This window comes from Vigna angularis, chromosome 2, assembly GCF_016808095.1.
Source record: "Vigna angularis cultivar LongXiaoDou No.4 chromosome 2, ASM1680809v1, whole genome shotgun sequence".
Taxonomy (NCBI): Eukaryota; Viridiplantae; Streptophyta; class Magnoliopsida; order Fabales; family Fabaceae; genus Vigna; species Vigna angularis.
The window spans coordinates 52,648,997-52,674,245 of record NC_068971.1 but is presented as its reverse complement, the minus strand read 5'-3'; the positions used below and the strand labels follow the sequence as shown (position 1 = coordinate 52,674,245).

Genomic DNA, 25,249 nt, shown 5'->3' with positions numbered 1-25,249 from the left:
TTTCTTTTTCTAACTTATTTTTACCGATATAACTTCATAAGTAAAAAAAAATTAAATAAAGTGACAAATGAAATATTTACCAACACCAAAACCAAAATGTTATCTTTTATACTAATATATAAACTTTTTTACACTCATTTTACATTTATTACTTTATTTTTTATTTTATTTATTTATTATTATAAAAAGTTACTTTTTTTTTTATGACGGTATTATTCTTTAAAGTGGTTGTCAAGTAGTCCTATTAGGTGTTAAAAAATCATTTCTCTGTTTAAAAATTTGGTGGGCTGAGAGTGTCATTGGACATAGAAGGGCAATGGGATAACTGTGATCGGTGCTTTCGAATTTGAATTTGGCTCATCTTTTGGTTTGCAGTTTCAAATTTTTATCCTCATTTCAGTTTTGCCTCCCCCTTCTTTCACTTTCACACCCTCTCGTCTTGTCCGCAATGCATTTCCTGAGTTTTCTTTAGGTTTCCCAACTTGTTTTTTTGTAAAGCATTGATCTTTTCCCTCACCCATCTGAGTTTATATTTGGGTCTCCCCTCTTCTCCCCTTGTCCATTGTTGGGGTAATCCGTTGGTTTGGGTCGTTTCCGCCTGTTTTTTTTTTTTTTTTGTTTTCTCCGGCGCGTCGGCGGTTTTGTTTTGGTGGTTTTCGGCTAGTTTGGTGGGGGTGGTTTTTTCCTGTTGTTTTGTGTGCGTTGGCTGTGGTGTTGCCCCCTCTTTGTGGGTGTCATTTCGGGGTCGCTGTGGTTTGTTTTCCGGTGCCTTGTGGTTGGTTTTTTGGGCACTTTCGATGGCTTCATTGATTGGGTAGAAAAAGGTAAGTATTTATTATAGCTGTTTTTGTATTGCAGATACCCAATTCTCCTATTTGTGATGTTTATTGTCTTGAAGTTGTGTATTGGAGTGTATTTCTGCATATTTTGAAATGATATGTTGAAGTTTTGTTGATTAAAACAATTGGGTGTCTGTTTATGATAGAACCATATGTATAATATTTGAATGGTGTTGATCGTTTCCTTGGAGTTTTGGGGTTTCTCGGGCTTTTCTTTCGTTTTTAGGATTTCCCTCTGCCGTTTTCCAATATGCTTATTTGAATTTCAGGTTGATGCTTGTACCAACTATCGTGCTAGTGGGTCAGTGAGAGTAAGAGATGCTCTGTCATCACTAAGTTCTTTTGTTAAGGTTTCTGTTTTCTTTGCGCTTGTGTTTTCTGCGTTTGCCAAATGGAGATTATAATGCCTTAAACAAGTCTGCAAAAGTTGTGTTGGATTTTGAGAGAAAGATGGCTGAAGAACAATTTACCGAGCTCCGCAGGTACTGGTTCATTTACCGGCTTCTCATTCTAATTACCCCTCTCTGTTACGATTGTTGTGTGTTTGTTTCAGTCGAATGGCGCAGATTCAGAAGCTTTGCGATGTTGACCACGATTTCAACCCTTTAGAATTGGATACCCCCAATCGTTGCGCTCTTCATCTTGAGGTTAGATTAGGTTACCTGTTCTCATTCGTGGCTGTTCCCAATTCCCAACGGCTTCCTATCTATTCACTTTCAATTTTCAATACTACAGAATACACTGCAGCACATTGTATCCGACTTCCCTTCTTTCGAAATTCAAGGTTCTTCTCTTTTACTCCCTTCTCCCTACTCATTTCATCTCATTTTGTGTGAGAATTGAATCTTAACTTTTGTTGCCCCACTCCAGATGCTTACATACACCATTTGCAAGAGGAGCTTCACACCGTCCACCTTCAATCTGCCCAAATGGCTGACCAGATTGGCCTTCTTACCAAAATTCACAACGATGGTCTCTCTCTCACACCCACTCACATACTTGCCAGCACACTCGCACTTGCCAGCACCTACCATCTTTTAATCCAATTCATGTTATCTGTCTTCTCTATTAGTATTACTATTACGTCACCATCGTGAATCATTCCACATTTTGCTTCTTATTCCACCCTCTCCAGATTCTGCCATATTGGAGGCCAAACTTGAAGAATTGGACTTTTCTTTACATTATATTCAGTCAAAGGTTGCTGCTTCCTACTTGGTCCTCTTGTAAATTAAGAACCTGTTTGTGGCTAATTCCTTTGCTCGCTCTGATGGGCAGCTGCTGTGAATTTCGTTGTTATTACTATGTCCACTTCATTGACCATCTCTTTGGCACATGTGGAGTTGTAGCGGGGTTTCGTGTGGTTATCATATTTTGATATCAGCTTTTAATAACTACAGGATCAGAAGAACATATCTGAGGCTACTGAAGGCATTGATTCCCCAATTCTAAGAGAAGATTGTTCAAATTTGGCTGCTGAAAATGTAGACAAAAATTTAGAGGTGTTGTTGACACTTAGAATCCATGCTACTTTCTTGGGGATTGAATTGAATTGAATTAGTTTCAAAGACATGCAAAACTATATGACATCTATAAATAGTATATTTTTTTTTCATATGTTGCAGCTATTTGAACTTGAAAATAAGATTGATGAAATGAAGTTGATTCTAAAGTCTCTGCAGGATCTTCAGTTCACAGTGAAGTGGTGAGTCAGCTTTCACTTACCCTTGAAATGTTTATTTGTGATTCTGTGTCACAGCTTACTCATCTTGTTCCCTTATTTAGGTTTGAAGTTGTAGAGCAGATTGAGGATGCGCTCACGGGTCTAAGAGTGCTTGCATTTGATGAGAATTGCATTAGGTTGTCATTGCAGACTCATATACCATCATTTGAGGACATTTTTTATCAGCTGAGTGTTCAAGAAGATACCATTGATGCAGCTGAGCTGAATCATGAGTTGTTAATTGAAGTTTTTGAAGGGACTATGAAGTTAAAGAATGTCCAGGTATGAAAATATGTCCTCATCTTAATTTGACTTTTGTATGAGGATTGCTGTTCAAAAGAATTAACTTGTTAATGGTGTATTTTTGAGTTGGTTGGGCCTTGGACTTCATGGTTTAGGTTAGTGATCTTTATTATAATATTTATTATAATATTGCACTGACTTTATAATTATCATTAATTCATTAGTATCTTGCTAAGTTCAGAACTAACTCTGTGTTACAATGTTATCACATATTTGATAAACGAGTAAATTTTTCTAGTTATATTATGTTGATATAAAATATTCCATCACAATAGCAATAGATTTTTAAAGATACCAGTGGGAATTTGATGTTGAGGGTTTACTTATTTTTCCCTTTCCCAACTTGTGTACCCTAGCATTTCTTGTATACCTACAGTTTTGCTTTGAACTCTAGATTTCATATAGATGATTCTAGAGGGAGCACTTATCAGATTAAGTGCTCTAGGAATTTATATCTATTCATTGGTACTGTTATTACGTATTTTTAATATGATCCTGGCAGAACACAACAATGCGGTGTTCTAGGAATTTATATCCAATTATTAGTACTGTTGTTTCATACTTTTAATGTGATCCTGGCAGAACACAAAATGCATTTATTTTTTTCTTTCTGTAATCTATTTTAAGTATGTATCATAGGATGTTTTGATATGATACCATTTATTTATGCTGCAAGGACAACATATGAAAAACTTCAACTTGTGAATTTAATTTTCCATTTTTGTAATCCTTGTTATCTTCAGATGACTTATTAAATTTCTTGGATATATTATTTAGGTTTTTCCAAATGATATATATTTGAGCGACATTGTTGATTATGCAAAGTCTGTCAGGTTTGCCATGTCGTCATTTTTTTCCGTAATCATGGGTCCCAGATTTCTTGTGGCCACAACTCATGCCTTGACATTCATTTACCATGCAGCAAGTTCTCGTTGCAGTGGTTTATGCAGAAAGTGCAAGATAGAATTATACTAAGCATACTTAGGAGTCTTGTAATAAAGGATGCTAATAAATTGAGGTGAGACTGTTTGGCTTTGATGCTCTTAAATTGGGATATCTTTCAGTATCTCTTTACATTTTTTGGCTCAATGCAGATATTCACTTGAATACTTGGACAAAGATGAGACTATTGTGGCTCATATAGCAGGAGGAACTGATGCGTACATAAAGTTGTCGCATGGCTGGCCCATACTTCGATCTCCATTGAAGCTGATATGCATAAAGGGATCAGATGATTTGAAGAGAGCTTCTCTGAGTTTTCATTGCAAAGTTGAGGTGAGGGAATTCAGTCTGTATTAGCTATAAAACTTCTGTCTTCATTCTTCCTTGTGATTTATGGATATTTCCGAAGAGTATCAATGTGGTATCAGGATTTTAAGCTCAAATTGTTCTTAATTGTTTGCTGAACCTATTGAAATCTCATAGTAGCTTAGTCCTAGAATGTATCTTTAGTTTCTTTTGACAACTAGAAAACTAACGTAGTGGCTCAGCCAGTTCTAGTCTCAATTCAGTAATATGTCTCCTAAAGTGTATAATTGCAGTTTGAGACCAGGGTTATGATGGAGGTTATTAAATGTTACAGGGGTTCAAGCTTGAACTTAAATATAATCCGCTTACATTGAAATCCACTTTTTGAAAAAATGAAATAATATAAGTTTATGAAGCAGTAAATCTTTCCATTTTTGTTCATTTATCTTTTTCTGATCAACCGAATTGAATGGTGTTGTGTGATACTAGAATAAGATTTTGTAGTATTCCTTTTAACCACATCATATTGGTGGATTTATACTTCACATGTTGACCATGCTTTTGATTTTTCAGAAGTTGGCCAATTCTTTGGATACTCATGTTCGGCAAAATATATCAAGTTTCGTGGATGCTGTTGAAAAAGTAGTCATAGAACAGCTGCAGCTTGATCATACTTCAGGCTAAGGATACTATCAGTTCATCATATATCATACTAATTGTATATACCTTCACAACTAGAACCTTTGTTTGAGGTCAAAATGCTGAACTTGTTTTCCATTTAATGAAACAAATTGTTAAAATGTCTTGTAAAGGTTATTTTCTACAAGTGCCAAATTGTTAAAAATCTTGACCACTCTTTAAACAAGTTCTTTTGATAAATGTGCATTCAATGTGTAAAGCACTTTTTACATCAATTAAAAAAAAGTTGTTCATCATATAATTTATAAAATAGTTATCACTAAAATTTAGAAACTTTGTAATTGGATTTCAATATAAAGTTCATCAATTGTATCAGTGTAATAGTTTGTAAATAAGACACTTATAATTTTCCTTTTTAAAGATCTGACATTGAAGAAATTATGTAATTAATATTTAAGACAACATATAACAAACACGAGTATTTGTATAGACATAAATTTTGTTGACGATGAAAATAGGGACAAAGTTAAGGTAAATTTTTATTTTGTATAACAATGATAAATAGACTAGCATCAACCCCGCTCTTCCCATTGTAATGAAGTTGGATGGTTCAAAAGTTGAATACAAAAAGAACTTCCAATTTACTCTTTCATGCTATAGGTATATTTTTATTTTTATTTTTTATTATTTTTACTTTTTCATTTTATTTTTATTTCTATTGTTAACTTCCTCTTATATAATCAAAGTGGTATATATAGAATAATTAAAAAAAAAATTATTTGTAGGAATTAAAATAAAATATTATATATTTATTAGATTAAAAATAAAAATAAAGTATTAATGACCATTAAAAACCAAAATAATATATTATTGAAAAAATAATATTAAAAATATAATATATTTACAAAAGAGTAAAATAAATAAAAAATAACATTTATTATAGTACTAAAATTAATTGATAACTATTAGTTATTTTAAAGTGATTTGTACTGAGTATAATAATTTATTTAAAATTTGTTAAATTGATAATTTCTAACGTTATCGTAATTTACTATTGTTTTCATCCTATTAAACTATAATAATATTTATTATAAAAAAAATCTACAATAATTAATTAATATGATTTTTTTTTACTTAAAAAATTGTTTAAAATTATCAATCTTTATTATTGTCAATATGTAATTATTGGACATAAAAATATCAAAATTTATATGGATCCAAAATTTTTGTAAATTATATGAAGTTAGGAACAAATATTATGGTTTAAATAAAAAATATCTTTGTAAAAATAAAGCCTTGAATTTCTTATAGTCTAATCCATATAACCTTAAGGGCGCTTCTTTCTGCATTTCACGTTTTTTCTTCATACACTTCCAAACTTTTCTTTTTCTCATACTACCTTTTTATAATAACAAACCGAATAACAGGATAATTAATCAGATTTAAAAATTCAGAAGATGTGATTTGAATTGGAATAAGAAATTAAGTTAATTTTTTTAAGGGTGTAATTGTCAAAATTCATAATCTGGGCTATAAATAAACGTACCAAAATTTCCGTAAACACTCACAAACACAATCTAGTATTAAAAAAAAATAGACCCTTATCTGAATTTTAAAATTTATTCAACAAAAATATCATACAACCAAATTTCGAAATTAGATAAAAAGAAATATTAATACATAACCAAATTTTAAAATTCAATAAACATAAAAAATAATTTACACAATCTTATTTCCAAATCCGCAAAAAAAAAAAAAAATTATTTCCTTTGTGTTGAATATATACATAGAACTCTCTATTTATAATAGAAGAAATATGAGATCTTTTATATATATATTCAACACAAGGAATATTAATCACATAGTTTTCACTATATTCAACATGGTATTAGAGTCAAGTTAGAGTCTTTTCTATCAGATTACTCATTAATATCTAGTTTCACATTCGAGATGTATATATCTCCTCAGCGTGAAGGGAGTGTGTTAGAAGTCTCACATCAACTAGAGATAAGATCAATTTATAATATATAAAGTGAGTACAAACCTAACTATACAAATCGGTTTTGTTAGGTTGAATTAGGCTTAAAATTCACTTCTTTAACATGAAATTCATGAAAAAAAAAAAGTAAAACTTGTTCATTTCTATATTAACAAGAAGACTAATCCGACTCAAACCACTGCATATTACAAGTTAGAGTTTACATGATCGCAAACACTTTAAGATGTACCTACGCGTACGAAGACTTGGATGATGAGTCTGTCGCTTTAAAACGGTACTTCTTTGTTCCATTGTGGATTTTGGCTTGGATGTGACTGCACTAGGTTCTATAAGTTGTATAATTTAGAATGTAATGACAATGTGACTGGACCTGTATTATTTTGATCTGTGGATTTTAGACTTACGGATTTTGTGTGACTATTGTAATTTGATTTAATTAAAGTAACAATGAATGAAATGATATAGATTGTTAGATTGTTTGGAATGTTTCTGAATGCCGATTTTGGGATGTATCTGGAAACAGTTATTATATATCTAAATTCGCATGCATTTACTTCGGTCAAGCCGTTAACTATTAAATAATTCGCATGCATTTACGTTTTAGATGGTACTACCATATTAATGAGTATTTGGTTCAGAGCTGTGTGCGTGTCAATAACAAAACCTCAGTATACGTTTTCAAGACTTTAGTTTCGCACAAACGGGTGGTAAATCAAAACAGAAATGCTTCTTCTAATTATAAATAAATAAAAGAATAACATCTCCTTGTGCCCTATCAAGCATGTGCTTCCTTTAATCTTCCATGTTTTCATGACATTTCTAATGAAAGTGTTAAGAACAAATGGTATTGTACATGTACATAATTAGGTATGAAAGAGAAGTGTTGTTTCAAATTTCGCTGGTTTGAGGTGTCTTAGTATTATCAGGACATTGTAGTGGATCGGAACTTGAATGAACTTCGGAGGGTCTATTTCCCATATCTTTAGTTCTGTGAAGTAGGAAGGTCCCTGATAAAATTGTCACAAACCCACACAACTCCGTAGCAATCTGCGATGCATCCTGCTTCGCCCATTCCTGCACCATGCATTTATTATATATTACTATTCTCAATCATTGGCCTCATATTCTTCACTGCAATCTCATGAAACCTGATAACAACTCACCTTAAACATGATAACGCTGGCGACTATTGTAAATGATGTGAACATAACGTAGTAAACTGGCGACACCACAGCAGTGTTAAAGGTGTCCAAAGCCTGCAAACACGTGTTCCAAATCAAGGGGTAAAGTGTCTTCAACTTCTAATATCTGTAAACACACACACACACACACATATATATATATATATATATATACCTTGTTCAAGTAGTTGATCTGTGTAAGGCAACATCCTATGACAACCACTGTAAATAGCCAGGTTTCAAAGAAAATAAACTGATTCATCCCTTCGAATGTGAGCTTCAAAGCAATTCCAACTGCTTTGACTCCCATAACCTATGCATGCATGCAAATATTTAAAAACAATGAAACAAAGATGGAGACAATAAGCTTATCGTGATCGTGTATATATTATCGTATCATAAGTAAGCATCGAGCATTAGAGTAATATACCGTGATGGAACCGATGAGAGAACATATTCCAATATATACCATCATATTTTTCTGCCCATGGGATTTCACAAAGCGGAAAATAAGGACGCAAACTGCTACCGCAACAACGCAAATGTACACGAGAAAACCTGTGTCACGGAAAATGAATTAAAAAGCTAGCTTAGGCTCATCGATTAGTTAATTATATACATAAGCAGAGAGATGCGAATGACATGGCATTGGCTTAATTACCTGGTTCTGTGGCAAGTTCCCACACTTCCTTCACAGAATGAATGTCTTTTTCATGCGGTGCATGCAAAACAATTGTCGTAGATCCCACCACACACAGGGCACACCCAAGCACGCCAAAGATGTGCAATCTCTCTTTCAATATGAAGTGAGCTAGCACTGAGCTGCATAACGTATACGTATTTATAAATATCTATATCTATATCTATATCTATATATATATATATGGTCCACCCAGGTTTGTTGTATAAACATGATCCACCTAGGTTTGCTTACCTGAAAATGATGCTTAAAGCTCCCAAAGGAGTTACAAGGATGGCAGGAGCGAAAGCATAAGCTGCAAAATTGGCTATTTCCCCACCGATCACTACAAAATGCAGGGTTGATTGATTTCATGATAAGTGTTTGATTAATTATTTAGGTTTGAAGTCAATAAGTCGATTGGAGGACTCACTTGAAATCATTCCGAGCCACCAAAAGGGTTCGAACAGATAGGAATGCCCTCCGGTGGCTGATAAAAATGAAAAGTTGTGGATGCGTTAGAAAAGAAAAGAAAAGTTTGATTAGATTTGAAGATAGAATTAAGGAAGGGAAATGAACCTGCTCTTTTGCCGTTGCTGGCTGCTTTTATAAGGCCCATTTTCTTAACTATAAAGCTAGAGCCAATGAAGACGCTGGAAGAGACAGCCAGGACAAGGCCAACGACGTTGTCGTGTGTCGTCCCCATTATTAATTATTTAGAATTGGCGACCAACGTGTCGGCAGGGCCAAGATATGTCCGATCCAAAAACGTGGTTTGACCTGGCATGAAGAAGATGAAGATTGAAGATGAATGATTGATTAATTAGGTTTAATTAAGGATACCTTGTCTTGGCAGCCTGCGAGGTTGGGGAGCTAAAGCCCCATGGTGATGAATTGAAACGGAGGTGACGATGAAGAATGAGGAATGGATGATGAAGGAAGGAGAAATGGGGAGTTGAAACGCAATAGGTAACGGTAGTTGTTACCTACGCGAATGCATCCCAGAGCCAAATGAGAAGCACACGCCTCTATTTATTTACTTCCATCATCCATAATAAGCAAACCACCATTTCATCCATTTCTATTTCCACTTTAACCTACTTCTTCCAAATTTCTCTTCCATTTTTAGATTATTTTATGCCGTTAAATTTATCTTTCTTTTTTCTTTTGAAACTATCTTCACAATATTAATCTCATTAATCCACCTAAGTTAATCAAACCTATTATGGATATTTTCCTACAATATTATTATTTCAATGTCTAGACCCAGCAAACAAATATGATAGAAAAGTATTGTTTGGGACTTCTTTTGAATCTACGTACACTTGACAATTGGTTTTATAATAAAATATTATATTTAATGTAATAAAAATAAATATAAATAAAGTATTATAATAAAACAATATTATATGAAGTTGTAAGTTGGATTTAATAGAAAAATGAGAGTGCCATTATGATTGTTTTAGCTTCCAATGAAGTATTGTCAAATTAATGTTCAAGACTCCAAGTTCCGATAACATGAACTTCACTATTTCAACCAAGAAAATAGCAAAAAGCACCCTCTCACACCTAAAACTACCTATCCTGAACCTGAGTGAGACTGCAAAACACCACCTTTGACTCCACCATCCCTTACCAGAATAATCCTCTTCCAAGATTCAAACACCGGCACAACACAATGTCTTCCATGGAAGAGACCGTTTCAAATAAAAATCGGATGGGCAAATCTAAAATTTTAAATCTTGTGGAGTGCAGGAAGCAAGAGCATACAAATTTCTCCACAAAAAAAGGACAATTTTTTCATGCTCCTCCGTAAATTTTCCTCTTCATCTGTTATAAAGAAGAACTCATTTTTATCCTTTTTCGAATTTATACGGTCTGAAATTTATTTTTTGAAATTAAAAATAATTTTTAGATTATTTGAAAGTCAAAAATATTTTGTGATTTGGAAGTCATTGTTTTCCTTAAAAAAAGACTTGGGGATTGCATAATGAAGTCAAAAATAACTTTGAGACTGTCTATTCCGAGAATATTTGAAAAACAAAACATATTATGCAATCTGAAAAGATTAAAAATAGTTTTTTTTACCTAGAGTGTAAGAAAAAAAAAATTAAAGACGCAGAAGAGGTTGATCAAAATTCTAAACCAAAACTCGTAAAAATGGATATCGAATTGGGCCACAATGGGTCAACCACACCCATACTTTAAATTATATGAAAAATGAAAAGAGTGTTTCTTTTTACTCCATCAAGTTTCTTCCTGCACCCCATCACAAGCTTCCGAAATAAGAACGGCATGAGTATCTTTTCGGAAAAAAAAATCCAAAATTCATTTAATGTGTTCCAAAAATCAAAATCCGGTTTGATTGGGTGTCCGGAGAAATTTGATGGAAGCAGGAAGATAATGAAAAAGATAATAGTGATATAATGTTAAGAATGCCATTAATGAAATAAAGTGATATGAAATTGAAAGTTTAAAATAATCTTTAGCTAAAGTTATTAATTAATTTTACTAATTGAAAATATTTTATAAAATTAAAGTATTGATCAGCTTAATTAATACAAAGTCATAGTCTCGAGACCTAAAATAATTTAAATAAAGAAGCAATGAAATGAAAAAGAAGAGGTGTTTTGGTTCATGAATAACTTTATTTATAAATCAAACTAACCCTAAAATTGTCTAAAAAAGGAGAGCCAAAAAGTAATCTAAAAATTTGAATTTTGGAATCAAAAGTATACATGCTCAAAGTGTAACTTCCCACATAGGTAAGCACATGTTCCACATCTTGTGCCCATAATGAGAGAGTCTTGTTCTCCAAGTTTGTCTTAAATTAGGGTTCAAAAAACTCTAATTCTATGCGCCATTTCCATGGGTCCTAAACTAGGTCATTTCTTCTTTTAGGTCCAAAATTAGGTCCTTTCTTTGTTTAAGTCCAAACTAGACTACTAAGTCGAAGTCCGGACCCAAAATAAAATCATAACTAAGTTCATAATATAAAGTTCAAAATATTATTACTCTAATATTTATAAAAGATGAACATCAATTTAGGTTTATTCTGTTCAAATGAAGTTCAATCTTCTATTCTTGCCATTACTCTCGTGGTTTGTCATCACGATGTTATTTGATGAACTTGAAATCGAAATATGAGCATTCACTGTGAACCAATAATCTTCTATTCTTGCCATTACTATTGTGGTTTGTCATCACGATGTTATTTGATGAACTTGAAATCGAAATATGAGCATTCACTGTGAACCAATAATGAGTTTCAAGACGAATCTTAAGTCTTCCATAATAGATAAATAATCATTATCCTTTCATCTCAACTTCTACAAATGGAGATGAATCTCTCTTACTATATAACATCGGTTCGTGTGCCTAGGAAGTGGGATTAAGTAATAAGTCCATCACTGCATATTTTAAAATTGAAGCATTTAAGCTTAGTGCCTAACTTAGTCCAATAAACAAACATTATGCGCCACCAACCAAAATACAGATGAATTAATGAAAACGCCATCATCATAAAATTTATTAGTTTTAAAACTTAATTCATCTCACGTGACAAACTTACAAAATAAAAAAATAAAAAAAACTAACTCTGTAAGAACATAAACTAACTTATCAGAAGGTTAAAGCTCTGTCACAGGGAAAGGAGTCTGAAAGTCATAAAATCAACCATATCCTGGATTTAAACTTGACCAATAGTCTTTCTACATACACATATCTTATTTGTCTTCCAAAAGTATACAAAGAAAACGATTATCCATAAGGCTCTGATACCAGAGATGGATTTTTATTTCATATCAGGGGTTGTAAGAGAAATTATATATACGTGTAAAATTAAGTTTTAACCCATACAAAGAATTAATATCACTTTTAATCCAAAATTCTAAAATAAAAAGTTTATTAATTTTTCATCTTATATAATGTTTAATTTGATCTTTTTTATCTAACATGGGATTTTGACTCATTAGATTATTCTTAACATATAATAAGTGTGGGCAAGGTGATCCTTGGTAAACGGATATTAGAAGACCAAAATAGCAATGAGTTTATAGGAGTTAGCTTGCAAGACTATAAATTGCACCACCACATATTTTTACTACAAATTACAATAGTAACATTCTTGTTACTTTGACCATGGAAATTGTACCAAGCACTTGAGGCATGGCATGCAACAAATCAAACATAATCATCCTTGTGAATTGTGATTTTTTTTCCCTATATTTTCAAAATGCCTACAGGCAGGACAGAGTCGAGTTTCGTGGCAGGACAGTGTTTGGAAAAGGTTGGATAGCGTCAACTTGCTAACTTTTCAGTCAATTTAAGTTAAATTGCTGTGACCATATTAATCTCTGTTCTGCTTTTCATGTTAGCACATGACAGTCTGGAATGGTCTCATACATTCTGATTGAGAGAAACTGTCGATTCAGGAGCAGGATCTTGGTTACCTTCACTATCAGATGGTTGAGATTCATGTTTTGCAGCAGCCTGCAACACCCGGTTCTGAACATCTAATGAGGAAGGTGATGTTGGTAATCCTAAGCCATTTGATTCTAATTTTCCAGCAGCCCATGAAAAAGCTTTGGCTCCAAGTCTAACGGGAGAAAGCAACAACCTTTGAAGGAGAAAACAAGACAATGAGATCAAATTTAATATCAGATGAAAACTCTTCTCCCAATATATTTTTTATATTGAAGCTCGGGCATACAGCATTTTAGTTAAAGGCAATTTTGGAACAAGCACTGTAGTCAGCATAGATTTTAAGCCTGTCCTAGTTACAAGTTTCAATATGTATTATTCATGTTTGAGCACAAGTCACGTTTAATATCTTGTTATCAGGGCACAGTAAAAATGTCTGTCATTGTACACTGTTTCAATAAAATTTTCTAGTTATTAGTGACTTCAGCTATTTGTCCATCCCCAAGACAAAAAATACAAGAAAAGTTATGCCTGAATAGTTGCTTTAGCTACATGAATTCCAAAATGAAAAGTGCTGATGCATTTGTGTCATACGCTCTATGCTCATGTATATCTGTCATTATATGGGAGAACACACAAAATCATTTTTTGATCATTTTACATGCCTAAAATCATTGACTTTTTTGTCCGTGAAATGGCAAATTAATTTAACATGATTCATGATATATATACCCAATAGTTCAGAACAGAACAAAAAGACAATTTTGACAAACCTTCGGCTTGAATATTAAGGTAAGTGGAAATAAACAGAAAATATATGTCGTGGTCATAATATAATGTTTAAATTACTTAAAAACTCTATTTTCATGATTCTATGACGAAATATCCACAATTAAGTAACTTACCTCACATCTTGATTTAGATCTTCAGCGTCTTCATATGAAGAAACCCGCAAATAGATGGTCTGGTGAATAAACAGAAAACCGTTTGTGAGGAAATGGAAAATCATTGATGTTATTGACCAAGTGACTATAAAATATGACAGAATATAAGAATTTCCCAGCACACACGTTACGTGTCCACCGTATGATTTCCAACATGAGTGGATAAATAAACTAAAAACTCAGTGAAACTTTTAAAGAAACAATTTGATTGAAAAACACTTGCTGAAAGGAAATGAACATACCAAACCGAGGCCAAATGCACCAATTAACTGTAATGTCTTCTCCCACTCTGAGACAATATTGATGTTCTTTGTCAGATCAGGATAACTTAGCAAAACCTCATCCCGCATGAGGATGGTGAACAATAAAGTGATGGAAGGTTTTCATAAAAAGATCATAGACGTGAAATCACTTGTGCATGATATATTAAGCTTCAGTTTAAGCTATTAAAACAAAATGAATTTGCATAAACTACATAACCTCTTAAAACATAGTGCAAGAAAAATTTGATAAATCACTAATAAGCTTCAAACAAACCTATGTTTGTACGCATATATATATATATATATATATATATATATATATATGCAAAGGTACATATTAAAAGAAAAAAAATCTACAACCTTGATGCAACCCAAAAATTGAAGTTTTAAATTGTCAGCAAATTGATAGTTTGTGAAAGAACATGCACGCACCTAATAATGCATACAGCCCTCCAACAAATACCTGAACCAAAAGTTGTTGCATTTATTAGGAGATAATAAAATTGAATATAATCATGTAATCAATCATTTCCAAATCAAATAAAAATATGGAAGAAAATATTCCTTCGTAGTATTAAGGAAGTAGACTATTTATTTAAAATTACTGTCTATTGCGTAGGAATATTCAGTTACATACATATTCAAGCAGCAATAGGTAGAATTCTGAAAATGTTATAGCGACAGAAAAATTAAATAACTAGAAACTGCTATCAATTCTTTTCCCCACAAATATGTTTTCTACCATACGGTGGTGTTCTATATATCATGTTACAAAAGAAAATCAACGTCATAATTGACAAATAACAGTTGGAAAATCATATAGGAGTCATTAAAGAAATTGCCACTTACCGTACCATAACCTAATAGTTGCCCAGGAGAAGGACTAACTTCCTCCAGAATTGCTTCAGCTTCCTGTAAATGTACCAAAATGCACGTGCATCAAACAAAACCCAGCATATATAGTCAAGCTAAAATTTCTCTTTTAACCTTTTATATGACTTCACAATGAAATCATAAACACGGAACAGATATGGAGCCCAGGACAATACAAAGCAGTTAGTAGTTACATTATTAGGTCATAAAGAGAAGTGAAAGAATCTGTTAGTTAGCTAGCTTGAACAGTAGGAGGGGGTGAAAGAGGATTCCTTCTGAATTGGCAATATCGGAGAAACCAACACTAGCTCAAAGGGAAAACCTTTATTGAAGGAGAAACCCTTGGAAGGAGTATTCCTTTTTTTTTTGTCATTTGATCTCTCATCAAAGATGCATTCTTTCACTTCCTCTCTTAGTCTTCTAACCTTTCTTAAATTTCAGGTTCTATTTATGGCTTTGTAACCGACACACACACACAAGATGAAGTCTTATGATAATAAATTGAAAAAATGCTGGAAGAAACCTTAATTGATTGATACAATGTCAGAAATAAGCAATTACTGGATTAGAAATATATAGGTTTCACTTCATTTGTCCTAAAGCAAGATTTATAAAGAAACTGCAATCTTGATAAACTTCCAAAAAATATGCCATGAGACTACTTTAAAGTTTACTAAAACGATATGCAAAATCATAGATTGTTGCACATTCTGTATTAACTTTCAGAATACAGACAATGGAACTGGAAGATGAATAACTAAAGGTAGCTAACCAATCGCTTGCTGTAGAAATCATTTCGGTGATTTTAGACAAATATTAATTTACAACAAGGAGCATAAACTCCTAGCTCAAGCACCTAAATAGCAGCACCATTACCTAACCCGGCAGAGTTTTCATCCCATTATTTTTTATTACTTAATGTAATAAAATAATAGTAGTTTGGTGAATACCTCATTGAGTATGGAAAGTGCGGTCTCAGGTTTGAGTTCTTTGATGCGGAGACCTTGTTTCATCCAAGACTGAAAGCCGCCTTCAACCAAGTATGTATTCTGTAATATCATAAAAGGTTGTTAATTTTATGACCATTGTATGTTTGATATCAAAGTTGGTGCTTAAATGGACTTTGCAGAATATATCTGTTAGTCAACCTGGGCAACAAACAACCACCACACTAAAGCACAGATACTTGAATCAAAAGCTGTCTCTGTCTATTATGTATCTGACAATTGACATTTGTGTTGGCAAGGAAGGACGAACTGTTAGTTTGAACACACAAATTAGGGCAACTTGAATTCAATCAAATTCATTCTTCTTTCCATTTACAGTTTCAAGCAATCAAAACCTCGTGTCATTTACTGGAGTATCATGAACTAACTCATAAATCATCATATTTTAACTTCACAATATGATTTCAATCCATTTTCATTCAAAACTATCAGGTTATATTTGATATTATTGATAAAGATACTGCTAGGTTGAAATCAAGCATACACAAACAAAGACTTAAGTTATGTGGAATACTATGAGTACATTTACTGGAATTTTTCTCTACTATGATCTTACTTTTTCCCCCATGATGAGAAAACTCTCCAACCCCAACCTTTAAATACAAATGCCAATTTGAAGAATTCTATGTCAGACAAGGAAGCAGTGTAAACTGATATTCCCAACCTAGATGCCACATCTCGTAGTACAAAGTTAATCTCAGCCAATAATTTTATGTAACATATCAGTAGTTTTGCAGCAAAATATCAGCAGGTATTAGAAGACTTGCCTTGACCCCAATCTTCTTCAAGGATCTTGCAATGCCTTTAGAACGAGTACCATCAGCATCCAACACTATAACCTTGGAACTGTCCTATAGGCCAGAGAAAATAAGATTTTAAGACATCATTTTTCATGCCAACTTCTAATCACATGTGAAAAGTATACGTTCACCTCATTAAAATAGAGAGAGAAATAGAACAGTGGGTATAATATACCATTTTGCAAAGAATGTCAAGTAGAAGAAATCCAAAAGAGGAATATTTTTCTGGGGTTATTCCATGGACTTTCGACTAATTTTATTCAGAACAATAGACCCTATTCCAAGATACAAAGATAAACACCTTAACAGTCTTCAAATTTCGAATAATAACAGCAATCAAGGAATCTTCGAGGTCTCTACCACTCTTCAACAACTTGCGTATGGAACCATCAACCTGACAATTGCATAATGTCATTTAGCAGTAGAAAGATTATAAATTAGTTGCTAATCCAAATAACAAGTGACCAAGATTCTGGATTTGTTCCCTTTACCAGCGATAAAGTGTACCACAACAATTCCAACCACATCTTTTAAACATTATTGTGCTTTAAACCAACCTCGAGAGGAGTTACACTTGCATAACGAAACCGAGCAGCTCGTCGGAGATCAGGAACGCCATCTCTTTCTCGCAATTCCTGAAGAAAAAAGGAGCAGTGACTTCTCATTGGTCAAACTTCGAATCAAAAAGCAAGCCAAACTAATGCAAGGAAAACTTTCAAAATATGCGGAAACCATTGTTCAAATTGGGAAGAAGTGTTGACCAAAATTGGAATGGCATCAAAACACGGGGTGGTTCATGAATTATACAACATTTTTTCCTGCTCCGAATAAAAGCCAGAAAAGTTAGTCGTAACTTGCCTCAGAGCGGACATCAATAAGTGCAGCATTTCCATCCTCAGACAAAAGCTCCAAAGCTGATTTAGGGGACAAATCTCCTGAATACCCTCCATATGTCCACAACCAATAAAAGGCCCTGCATATCTATGAAATCTATTACCGATAGCGTTTCTTTATGGAAATTTTATTATCCAATACATAAACAACAAAATTTACTTTTGAGGAAGGAAAATTCACATACCATAATGTGGCTGAAGAGCCTACAAGAACAAAAAATGGAATAATTGGGTCATTTGGATCCAAGCCAAAAGTCTTCTCCAATGAGTAGACACCCGTGTATATCTACGGATGGAGCATAAATTGTTCAATGCATAAACAGACTAGAAACATTCATCAAAGTTAAAATGTTTGTGAAACGAAACAGCATGTTGAGAACATGGATTCAAAATATTTCATCCACCAGTAACAGCAAATAATTTATGTAGTAAAGTGAAGACTATGAATCAGGTAAAATTGAGAGTAAAGGATCTTATCGAAACTTCTGTTATTCAGTAAAATTACCCTTTGTGTTGCAGAACCAACAGGCCTCAAGATTTCTGTTGCTTTATCTTCATATACATTGACTGTGTCCCTAATCCCTGCTGGAAGGAGATCCTTGGCCGACCCATATAGGTAGACAACATACGAAGCCCCGCTTGTCAGGGAACTCTCTACTACTACAATTGCGCGGCGCAACACATCAATAGCCACAGCAGGTGCTTTATTTGTGACTCCACTCAGCCCACTTGAAAAGCTAGTGAGTTTATTGTTTGCTATGTCTCCTGTTTGATCAACAGCAGAAAATGCCTTACTAAAAGCATTATCAACAGATTTAGTAGCAGTTTTACCAACAGAATCTGCAAAAGAAGTGACTGTATCCAGTGAGCTTCGTAAAGCATTTTCTCCCTGACTGATTGAGGCCTTGAATGAGTCATTGATTCCAGAAAGAAAATCCCCAACACTTGCTTTTGTACTGGCTAATGATTCATTGTCCACATTAATTGAACTAAGCCTTGGGGCAAAATTCTCTGGTATTATATCAGTACTTGATAATGTTTCTGGTTGTGGAGTGGACTGTTCTTCTGCAAAGGCCACTAATCCCTCTGGCACAGTGGATAAATGATAACTTTCCAAGTGCCTCAGTGAATGATGTCCGTCGGTTGTCAGTGGTGAATAACCCCGTGGGATTGTAAGGTATCCTCCCGGTTCACTTGTAGAAGAAAAACCATCCAAGACCGTCTTTGTAGCAGCGCGCACTGCAAATGAATTTCTGAGTGAATAAGTTCCATGTTGCGAAGCCAAATGCACGCCTTCTTCAACCACAAGTCTGCTCTCGAGATCTTTCCGATTGGGAAGCAATCCCCCAAACAAGGGGATCTGCAAGAACAAGGTTACGTGTTTTAAGTAAACAAAAACTAACACCGCAGAGATAACAGAAGTGATAAACTGAAACACCCAGATAAATAAAAGTAGAGTATTTCACAAAAACATGATTCCCATGGCTGAATTGAGAATTTTGATTGATGGGTACGTAAGAATGGTGAAGAAAGAAGAATGAAAAGAAATGGGTAGGAATCGACCTGGGAAGACGCGGAATAGCTCGGGGTGGCTGAGCAAACAGGCAACATTCTCATACTGGCGATCGATCACTAAACACATAAATCAAACATCATCCTCTGCATAAAACCAACACAAGCAGTGAATCCAGATTAACACGCGTCCCTAATTTCATCAAATGTGTATGTTTTAGTTATAATTATGAATTAATTAAGCAATCAATTAGTTCGTAACAGAGTCAGGCTCACCTCAGTCCTTTGCTCCTCTGTATGTCTGGTTACCTTTTTTATCCCTTCTTTTGTTAATTTATTATGATTGAGAAATTTTTGTGGAATGTTATGGGAGATTATCCGAATGGAAGAGAAGGAGGATATGGTGGAACACCACTGGCTCATCTTATTTGGTTCCTTTTTGTCTCTTATGCATTAGTGTAACCACACAAACTCATATCGCACATGGATCACTCGTTCCTGCGAAGCACATTTCTTCATAAATCACTCCAGGCTAATCAAAATCAATTATTTGATTCTCCTCATCTATTCAAGATTTTGCTAAGTCTGTTGTAAAATGAATTTTTAAGTTAAGCATTCAATTCTAAAGGATTAGGACATAGTAGTAGATTGATTATTGTTCTTCATACATGATACATTAATTAAAATTTTTTGTTCATGAGGATCTACAAAATAATATAGTTAGAATTTACATATTATTATTTTTATTGATAAAAATAAGACAAAAATTAATATAATTACAATTATATAAAAGAATTTTTGAACTTGTTAATAATTGGATAAAAACTAAAATTTTAACACATTAATCACTTAAAATCTATAATAAGTAAAACTATTAATTTATGTTTTATTTTTTTTTATTCATAAAGTATTAAAAATAGTAGTTACAGATTATATATATATATATATATATATATATATATGGTCTTTTTTCGTCTATACATTTTATTAATTTTAATTTTTATTATATTTTGTTGTTACAAAGGATCATATGTATTTGTACGCTTTTTACTTATCTATTTGTATTTTTTTATTATTCAATATGTGTCTTGGAATATTTTTGATTTGCATGTAAATACACTTCAACTTCAAATTAGTATATATTGTAAATAATAATAAATAATAATGACTATTTATAATAACTATATGAACCGTGACTCGGGATAAACATAAGATTTTTTTTTCTTTTGCATGATTACTTATCACTTATTTAATATTATCTTGATATAAGTCATACTTCAAGTAATATTGCTAATTAGTAATTGACAACACAATTTTAGGATCAATCTGACAGTTACTAATATGTGTACATAGTTTAAATCAATATACACATTTAATTCTAATAAAGTCGTCGAAATTTAACTAAATATTAAGTTAAAAGTATCACTTAAGCTTTATTACTGGTAGACCATAAAAATGTAACAAACAAAATATAAATAGTATGTATTTCCTAATTTAAAAAAATGAGAAAAAAAAGACATTAAGTTCATTAAACTTTGAAACAATTTTCCCGCCATATATAATAAGCATTAGAAAAATAATAAATAAAATGTGATCAATCTCATAGTAACGTGATTATACTGTTGAATGATATACTCAACACATGGTTCAAATATCAGATCAGACTCAAAATAATCATAATAAACACTACCAAAACACGTGTATAAGAATAATTTGTAATAAAATTAAAGAATAAAATATTTAATCATAACAAAATAAATAATAAATTTATTTATTATAATATAATATAATATTAAACTGGTATGTCAAAAAGAGCAAACTAAATAGACCTGTTAAAAAAAATACACAGTAAAATTATAAAATCGATCGAAACAAAATCGCAAATATTGATGTTTGTATGTACAAATCGAATCAAACGCATACATTTTTTATATGATCGATTTAAGTGTATTTTTAACTAAAAATCAAAGCCACCAATTAATACCGAACATTCAATTAAATACTACAGTACCACTAAAGATATTAGTTCCAAAAAAGTACGAGCTTCTGCCGCAACATCTGGATTTGGAACTATATTCTGAAATACATTATCTGAAATGTATTTCAAAACATACATTTTAGAAAGTAATGGAATACATAATTCAAAATGTAATTAAAAATATATATTTAAGAAATATGTATTTTGAAAGTATTTCTAAATTTGAAACTACTTTATGAAATATATAATTTAGAATGTATTCTGAAAATGCATAATTCAAAATGTATTTAAAAAAACATATATTCAAAATAGAGTTAAGGGAATTAATGATAACGCAATTCTTTGAGAAGAGAAGGAAAAGTGAATTTATTAATTTTTTTTAAGGAGAGTGAAATGATGTTTATAAATTTTATGGGGGTGCATGAAGAAAAAGGGCAAGTTGGGGGAAGGAATTGGATTGGGAGCTTCCAAAGGTTTTGTTACATTTGAAAAAAACCTGGGCTTCTATAATATTTTTTAAAATGTTCTCTATATATTTTAGTATCAAGTTATCAACCTATTTATCGTAAATATAAGTGTTTTTAATATTAAATAAAAAATTTAATTTTATGCAAAATACGGAAAAAGGAAAAATAACTACATAAAAAACAATTTTGACTTTACTCAGTGTATTTGTTTGCTAACGGTGAAATGATTTGGTAGTGTGCTGGTTCAGAAAACTAAGATAGGGTCCCGAAAGTAAAGGCGTTAATGATGAAAGTGAAGGAAGAAAAAGAAACGAAAGTATAGCAATAGGAAGCGGTTGTAGTTTTAAAAAAGTAGAGTTAGATGCAGAGGATTGATTCTGGACTGTACTACCCTTCACTCTGTCTATAAAGAAGGAGATATTTTTGTAGCCACTTCTCTCTGATATTTCAGCTTAAACCCTAGCGAGCCGCATTGCTCTTCCCTCTTCCATTCGGTATTTTTCTTCTTCGTTCTTTCCCTATTTTACCTCAAACCCTATAATTTTTATGCATTTATCTCACTCGCTTCTCTGTTATTTTCTCATTTCCCTAATTTTTGTTCATTCGTATTGATCGTTTCCTTGGAGTTTTGGGGGGTCACGGGCTTTTCATTCGTTTTTCGGGTTTCCCACTGCCGTTCAGGTGCCAATATGCTTATTTGAATTTTTGGTTGATGCATTTACCAACTTTCATGCTACTTGGTCACTGAGAATAATAGATGCTCTGTCATCACTACTTTTGTTAAGATTTCTGTTTTGGTTGCGTTTGTCTTTTCTGCGTTTGCCATATGGAGATTATAATGCCTTAAACGAGACCACAAAAGCTGTGTTGTATTTTGAGAAGTGAGGTCTATATAACCTTTTAGAATTTTTTTTATTCGGTTGTTGTGTTGTGGTTACCATGATCATGTATTTTTATTCTAGCGATCGTCACCTTACTGGTCTTATTGTTGGTTTCAGGAACTCAGTTACTCCAAGTTTAGGCAGCAGTCATAATGGCGTTTTCTACTACGGTTGGAAATGTCTTGAGGCAGGGTGCTGCTCGCAGCACACAAGCACCTGTTGCATCCATGCTTAATTATATTCGCTGCATGTCTTCAAGCAAGCTTTTCATTGGAGGTATTGACATTTGTTGCAATGATTGTGATGGATACAAACCACGTATGTTGATGCTAATTTTATGTTTTTATTGGTTTGGTATTTTGATAATTTAGGCCTTTCGTACGGAGTTGATGACCAGTCTCTTAAGGACGCATTTGCTAGTTTTGGAGACGTGGTTGAGGGTGAGTTCGGCTTCTTTCGTTATTGTTATCTTGTGGTCCCATTTAGCAATGGATTCACCTGTTAGCATGGGATTGCTATATGTTGTCTAGCTGTAGTCGGTTTCGTTATAACATGCATAGTCGTTATTAGCTGTCGGTATAGCACAATGGCATTGCTGAACTTGCAGCAGCAGAGTTTCAGCCTTCTGCAATTTTTGCTATCTTTTATTGACAATTGATGCACCGTTAGATTTTTATTGGCAGCTGGAGTATGTTGCAGAATGCCATTGTGTCTGGGCATATCACCTGTGTACTGAAAGCTGCATAGCATTTGTAATTTAATTGTAAAAATGGCTAAGAGAATATTTTGGTGCCAGTGTATTCAAGAGAAAATTTACTGGTTTGGTTATTTGCGAAATTGGAATAAAACATTAGAAAAGTTAACCGGTCAGATTTCTTGCCAGCACTAAAAAAATGTCAGCCCCATCATATTTTTGGTTCTGGCTTACCTATACTTGCTGGTTCTGTTTCACAGCAAGGGTTATAACTGATAGAGACACCGGAAGATCAAGGGGATTTGGATTTGTCAACTTCTCCAGTGATGAGTCTGCAACTACGGCACTGTCTGCAATGGACGGGCAGGTAAGAATGCTCTTCTGTTTATATTTAGCTCTGTTGTCATAGTCGTTGTTAGTTGACTGACTTGCTATGGTGGCTCTTTAGGATCTAAATGGGCGAAACATTAGGGTATCTTATGCAACTGATAGATCTTCTGGACCACGACCTGGTGGTGGTGGTGGTGGTTTTGGTGGTGGTGGTTATGCACCTCGTAATGGCGGTGGTGGTTGGTGATCCAATATATTCTAAATTTTCTGGTGCTCGTGCTTAGTTTTGAGATTTAATGTTTATTCCTAAAACTTCGATTAAGGTAGCTAGTGGAATGCCGTGTTTTCTTCGGTAACATTTCTTGGTTACGTTATTCTAACGACTTTTATAGAATGTGTGTTGGTTGGATTTCTGATTAGTTTTCAATTATGGGTTCATTTATTTGGGCCTTAAAAATCACCGAGCCCACCCGAGGGCATTAAAATTCTAATATTGATCTTCTGGAGCGTTACTGTCCAATTATTATTATTTGTGTGGTAGCGTATCAATAGATGCTGTTTTCTTAATCACTTTTCATAAAATGGTGGTTTTATAAGTTAATAGAGTTTTATCTAGTGGAAATAGGAGCTGATGCAATTGAGTGTGCATTGTGAGTATTTGTTGTACATGGTAATAAAATTAGTCCCTTATTAATGTAGTATCTACTGCTAAACGGAGTGTATGAGTATTGTAGATGTGATTGGTTGTGGAAGGATAATGGTAATATTTGTAATATTGATAAGTTTTGAACGACAAAACAAGTACGTGAAATAAGGATGTTTTCCGTATAAATATAGAGAAATTTCAGTCAGGCGTGGCTTTGCAATTTGGCATGTTTTGCAATTATATGTTGGGGACGAATACTGGAATGTGAGGAAATAGAAGTAGAGAGAATTTTGATACGCTTTGAATAATATTAAAATTAAAATTTTAGTTTTCATTCCTGAATATTGAAGCGCAAATAATAATATACCAAACGTTTACTACTATGATGTTATGTGACATGGTGACTTAGTTTTCTACCTTTGAAGGCAAAACGCCCATTAATTACCAAATGGATTTATTAACACATTTTTCAAGAAAACGTTAATACAACTTCCTTGAAAAAAATATTATAAAATTCATTAGCAAATTTAATAAAAGCACTTGGAGTAATTTTTTAATAAGTTTTTAGTTCACAATTTGTATGAAGTTGAATAAAGTTTCTACGAAGAGCTTTTTAAATATTTTGTGATAAAATAATTTTCGTGGATGGAATGTGCAGTGAGTGTCGGTGACCATAAGGTGGGGTGCATGTGCTTATGTCCCTGTTGTTATTGTTCTGTTATGCGTTAAGAAAAGATATGGATCACGTCAATTTTTTCGCTGAAATAGCACTTGCACAACATTGATGGTGGAGTGTCTTTCTCCCTCTCAATTGCAACATTTGTCCTCTTCTATCAACATTACATCACAACCATACAAACCCAACACATTTTTTTCTCTTGGTTTGCAGTTCAAACACCCTCTTCATCACATCTTTTGTCTAAGGTTG

General features: G+C 33.1%; 4 protein-coding genes across 6 annotated transcripts; 2 read left to right on the top strand and 2 right to left on the bottom strand.

Moving 5' to 3' along the window:
• The first annotated feature begins 268 nt into the window (after window positions 1–268).
• LOC108318952 (uncharacterized) lies at window positions 269–4,939 on the top strand. The gene is made up of 13 exons (XM_017549946.2): window positions 269–824; window positions 1,109–1,321; window positions 1,393–1,486; window positions 1,575–1,623; window positions 1,710–1,811; window positions 1,975–2,039; window positions 2,240–2,341; window positions 2,465–2,544; window positions 2,625–2,844; window positions 3,643–3,698; window positions 3,788–3,883; window positions 3,960–4,140; window positions 4,687–4,939. The coding sequence occupies exons 2-13, from the start codon at window positions 1,290–1,292 to the stop codon at window positions 4,795–4,797; spliced, it is 1,188 nt and encodes a 395-aa protein (XP_017405435.1). The 5' UTR covers window positions 269–824; window positions 1,109–1,289; the 3' UTR covers window positions 4,798–4,939.
• Window positions 4,940–7,459: 2,520 nt separating this feature from the next.
• On the bottom strand, window positions 7,460–9,627 carry LOC108319019 (probable magnesium transporter NIPA1). Its single transcript, XM_017550015.2, has 9 exons — window positions 9,455–9,627; window positions 9,191–9,391; window positions 9,045–9,101; window positions 8,867–8,957; window positions 8,594–8,754; window positions 8,363–8,490; window positions 8,108–8,245; window positions 7,915–8,007; window positions 7,460–7,825 (listed from the first exon to the last, which is right to left on the bottom strand). The coding sequence occupies exons 2-9, from the start codon at window positions 9,315–9,317 to the stop codon at window positions 7,640–7,642; spliced, it is 981 nt and encodes a 326-aa protein (XP_017405504.1). The 5' UTR covers window positions 9,318–9,391; window positions 9,455–9,627; the 3' UTR covers window positions 7,460–7,639.
• Window positions 9,628–12,672: 3,045 nt separating this feature from the next.
• Window positions 12,673–19,757, bottom strand: LOC108319060 (calcium sensing receptor, chloroplastic). 2 transcript variants are annotated; one of them, XM_017550075.2, is made up of 14 exons: window positions 19,602–19,757; window positions 19,377–19,472; window positions 18,319–19,173; window positions 17,999–18,099; window positions 17,779–17,893; window positions 17,478–17,555; window positions 17,222–17,314; window positions 16,888–16,971; window positions 16,064–16,162; window positions 15,090–15,152; window positions 14,673–14,703; window positions 14,220–14,266; window positions 13,939–13,997; window positions 12,673–13,229 (listed from the first exon to the last, which is right to left on the bottom strand). In XM_017550075.2, the coding sequence occupies exons 2-14, from the start codon at window positions 19,428–19,430 to the stop codon at window positions 13,010–13,012; spliced, it is 1,899 nt and encodes a 632-aa protein (XP_017405564.1). In that variant the 5' UTR covers window positions 19,431–19,472; window positions 19,602–19,757; the 3' UTR covers window positions 12,673–13,009. The 2 variants fall into 2 exon arrangements, with proteins under 2 accessions (XP_017405564.1, XP_052729030.1); XM_052873070.1 differs by lacking the exon at window positions 19,602–19,757 and having other exon boundaries at window positions 19,377–19,491.
• A 2,354-nt stretch (window positions 19,758–22,111) lies between these two features.
• Window positions 22,112–24,088, top strand: LOC108318986 (glycine-rich RNA-binding protein 4, mitochondrial). Of its 2 annotated transcripts, none has more exons than XM_017549982.2 (5): window positions 22,112–22,264; window positions 22,769–22,927; window positions 23,023–23,091; window positions 23,606–23,712; window positions 23,794–24,088. In XM_017549982.2, the coding sequence occupies exons 2-5, from the start codon at window positions 22,804–22,806 to the stop codon at window positions 23,920–23,922; spliced, it is 429 nt and encodes a 142-aa protein (XP_017405471.1). In that variant the 5' UTR covers window positions 22,112–22,264; window positions 22,769–22,803; the 3' UTR covers window positions 23,923–24,088. The 2 variants fall into 2 exon arrangements, with proteins under 2 accessions (XP_017405471.1, XP_052729029.1); XM_052873069.1 differs by lacking the exon at window positions 22,112–22,264 and adding an exon at window positions 22,328–22,451.
• Window positions 24,089–25,249: the final 1,161 nt, after the last annotated feature.